Raw genomic sequence first — 4,218 nt, forward strand, 5'->3', positions numbered from 1 at the left:
TTTCGTATTCGAGGGGTTATAAGCATGGTAATTTACACCCGTTGCGTGAATGCTCGGGCGGGTCGCTTAGTAGTCTAATTCTTTTATCTTTAGGCCTCTTGATGTGAATTAGAGACCCTTGAACCGGCTCTAATTCATGTCAAGTTAGTTCCTACCACCCTTGAACCGGAGTAGGAATACCATGAAAGGGAATTTCGGTCCTTGAGCCTTGAACCGCCTTGGATACGACTACCGCCAAAGTAGGAAATATGCATCTACATTATATTAGCTTCCGACACATGAGATTTGGGTGAAGGAACCTCCCTAGCACCCGACATTCCCATTATATTGTTCACACTTTTCTAGTTTAATTTTCTTGCATTTTTATTAATCGTTTTACATTTTATTACTTGTTGTTAAGTTCAAGTCCACTCTCAAACATTAAATCCATCGACTCATTTGTGTATACCCATCTTGAGGCTACAAGTTAGTGGCTTTGAATAGGCTTGGTGTGAGCTAAGCCGAGCATTGCCAAGACTTGGTGCCTTGATTGTTTATAGTCTTATTTTACTTTTTATTTTTCTTTTGTGCTTTTAGTATCCTACTGCCAATTATCTTGGTTAGATCCAACACCTAATCCCCAAGGTACGATAAACTAAGGTCCAATTACTTCCCTTACTTGACAACGATTCGTACGCTTGCGAAAAGTTTATAAACCAAGTCATGTACATATATTCAGAGCTACTTAAATTAGTTCCAAGTGGTAATTTAAGCGCTTACGTTTTCTTAATCTACAAAGGTTGATACAATTTACTAATGTACAAAAATACTAAACAAAAAGACTAGTCCACCATATTATTGCTAATCAACTGCAGAAAGCTAGGATAGACATGCATAAATTAATGAAGTGTCTTCATAATCATTATGGAATATTTCAATACTAAAATTAAGATCAATTTGTTCCAGATGGAACTAAGAAGATACATTATCTCAATAGAAATTTGATGACATGGATTGTTTTTTTGGTTACATCTGGAACTTGAAGATAATCAAGGTTAATGTAGCTAAATGACTTTGAGAAAATAATTTGGGGTTCGCATTCAAAACCAATTGCCAATGGATGGAGTGACCCAAATAAGCTCATATGAAAGGTTATATTTTTAAATGTGAGAGTTATATCTTTTCACATTCTCAACACGCCTTTGCATGTGTGGCGATTTCTCAAGCCATACACGTGGACAAGTTATATTGGATGACGATGAGCACGTGAGGTTATCTCTAAAACCATACACATGGGTGACTCACTCTGATACCATGATAAATTAAGCTAGGGTTCGCATCCAAAATCAATTGGCAATGGATGAAGTGATCCAAACCTTTATAAGCCTAAAAAAAAAATTATATTCGTCCAATGTACGTAGAAGTTATATTTTTTCGTATTTTCAACAGACTTAACTTGAGCCCTAACGCCTGAGGGTATCCTTGACGTATAATTACTTGACGTACAATTATGACAAATTGGACAATTAGCCGAATAGAATTTGAGCCCTCAAGGTATCCTTAATATGCGGGGCAGAACAAATTAAGAAAGCCATGCACATACATGAACATTTTGATTAATGAGCAGGGTAGAATTGCAAAATTAATACCCAACAAACTATTCTAATATGTATGTATATTTATATAACCAGGCCACTTCGTGGTTGTTGCTTCTTAACGTGCATGCCACCGCTTTTGCCTTTGTGTGAAGACGAAACAATTTTTGGGTGCATAGAGTCCGTAGTTGACTATGTCCCGTAGGGTTTGTCCCGCCACTAAATTAATTAGATTCTCATATGCAAGTCATCTTTAATCTGTTATCCTCTTTCGTAATCTATAACTTTGGCATAAGTTAATACTTAAAACTTATACGCAAACAACCATTTCTTCATATGCAATTATTCGGAGCCATTGGTATTCCACTAAAGAAGAGTCGACCTTCGCAAATATTCTGCTCAAACATTCTATGGGGTCTATGAATTTGGGTTTCAATACGTGTGCTTTGTAAATCCAAGAAGACATTCCTGCTGGCCAGTAAATAGTTCCTTCAATTTTGAGAATGTACTAAAAATGCACAAAATCCAACAAGCACCACACAAATAATTGTTCTGCCAAATAAATACATTAGAGTACAACCAATTATACTACACATATAGGACATGATCAAAGGCCTGACGTGAACGGAACACCAGTGGTGGGCAGCCACGATCGTCCGGCAATAAGGCTTCCGACGGTGAACGATGTTGCCACATTTGCACTAGTAATGACATGAAAACCAGGCCACTTGACCCTATATCTGGTGGACGAGGCAGGACCAAAATTCTTGTACTCCCCATAATACAAAGTGCTTAGAGCAAAATTAGTTCTTTGCCATTCCAGCCAACCTGCCGGGTCGACCAAGCTATCAAGGTAACATTTCATGAAGACAACCCGAGAATATTGCATCCATGGCCGGCCCAAGTATGTTTTATAGTAGCGAATCACCGGCTTAAGGTCTGGGGCAGCCCGAACTTGAGAGTTATGGATTGAAATACCCGTGCTTTGAAACGGGTCGTTTCGGGCTTGGGCTGTGATGACATTGACTTGGCCCCATAAGGGTTTTCTTACGTAAATAATGCAACTCTGGAAAACAACAGCAGCATTACCAAATATAAAGTCTATGGTGCCATAGATGTAACATTCTCTGTAGAATTGTCTTTGAGAGTGGACCATGAGAGTGTCTTGGTAGCCTTGGAAGGCGCAACGGTAGAATACTGAAAGGTCGGAGCTGGATCGAAGGGCCACCGCTTGTCCCTTTAGTGCTCCGGCAGTGTTGCTGAATGTGATGCCGCGGGCAATGAAGCCAGGCCCGTCAATGCCTACAGTCATATTTTGAACAAAGAACAAAAGTCATAGTTAAGAAAACTAAACATAATAGAGTGAGTAAAGTAATATTGGGTATTAGTTTACAATCTCATGGAAAGAGACTCGACCCTATGTAGTTTGCAATGGTTCATGACTTGCCTGTAACGTTACAATTGCTTAGTCCACACTTAAGTATAATTTCATTAGAATTTCAATGATTTTCAACTAGTTTTGCTTTAGGGGAAATTTATCTTTCTAATAATGAGAGAGAGATTGCATACCTGCAGTTGCAGAGTTAAAAGTAGTGTAACCTCCTTTGACACTTCTGCCACCTGTGATTATCGTATACCTCAAGCTATCACCAACCAGCATGATGTTAGTGTTGGTGTTGACAACTTCAATGTTCTCCCTATAAACACCTTTTTTGACATGGATAACAAATCTGGTCATTCTTTTTCGCTTTGCCGCCAAATTTAATGCCGCCTGGATGGTCCGAAAGTGGCCCGATCCGTCTTTCGCCACCACGAGGTTAGCCTTGATCGAAGAAGCTGCCAATAGCCTCCTGTCGTGGTTTGAAAGCCAACTGGGAAAAGACTCATACCCTTCGTCTGTGGTTGTTCGATTTTCTTTCTCCAGAAGTTGTGAACCAATTGCCAAACTGTTGCTAATAAGCTCGGACACATTGTTGTTGGACGTATAAATAGGGGTTATGAAGTTCGATACGTTCAGTTCCTTGGATCCGTCTCGGCAAGTGTGAATGTAGGTGAGGGCGGCGCTGAGCCAAGTCTGTGCATCAAAATTGGTGCAGGTCTCTTTATGCTTGGTGTCTAGGCCTTGCAGGGTGCGGTTGAGCTGGTGGACCGTGTTGTCGAAGAGCTTCAAGCAATCGGTCCACGCAGCCTTTTGGGGATCGCTTTCGCAGTTTTGCTTGAATTGGGAGGCGTATGATTTAGCACTGAGGGCTCTCTCGAGGGCAACCTGGACCATCAGCTTTCGGAAATCGGTGGAGTGCTTCGGGGTGAGACGGTGGGGGTAATGGGACATCCAGTATTTGCATGGCTCCGGGTGAGGGGTTTTGTTGCACCATGTTCGAATGCGATTGGAGGGATGGTGGTGGCTTCTTGATAGGGCTGTCTGAAAGAGCATGGATGAGAAAATGAGTAAAGAGTGTAGGAAAGTTAGTTTCATAGCCATAATTGATGATCAATGAAATGAGTATGAATATGAATGTGAGGGGTATTGAGGTTTTTGAGGGTCTATCTTAAGGGGGTTTGAGATTTCTAGTTTTATGTAAGAGTATCATGAATTAAAAAGAGAAGAAGCAGGCTGGTGCTTGTTTGACATATAGATGACAAT

At 40.5% G+C, this 4,218-nt stretch overlaps 1 protein-coding gene across 1 annotated transcript; it reads right to left on the minus strand.

Annotated features, from left to right (window-relative positions):
• Positions 1–2,038: 2,038 nt before the first annotated feature.
• LOC112181674 (probable pectinesterase/pectinesterase inhibitor 60) lies at positions 2,039–4,218 on the minus strand. The gene is made up of 2 exons (XM_024320058.2): positions 3,144–4,218; positions 2,039–2,876 (listed from the first exon to the last, which is right to left on the minus strand). Exons 1-2 carry the CDS (start codon positions 4,054–4,056, stop codon positions 2,182–2,184), a joined length of 1,608 nt encoding a protein of 535 aa, XP_024175826.1. The 5' UTR covers positions 4,057–4,218; the 3' UTR covers positions 2,039–2,181.

This window comes from Rosa chinensis, chromosome 1 (assembly GCF_002994745.2).
Source record: "Rosa chinensis cultivar Old Blush chromosome 1, RchiOBHm-V2, whole genome shotgun sequence".
Lineage (NCBI taxonomy): Eukaryota > Viridiplantae > Streptophyta > Magnoliopsida > Rosales > Rosaceae > Rosa > Rosa chinensis.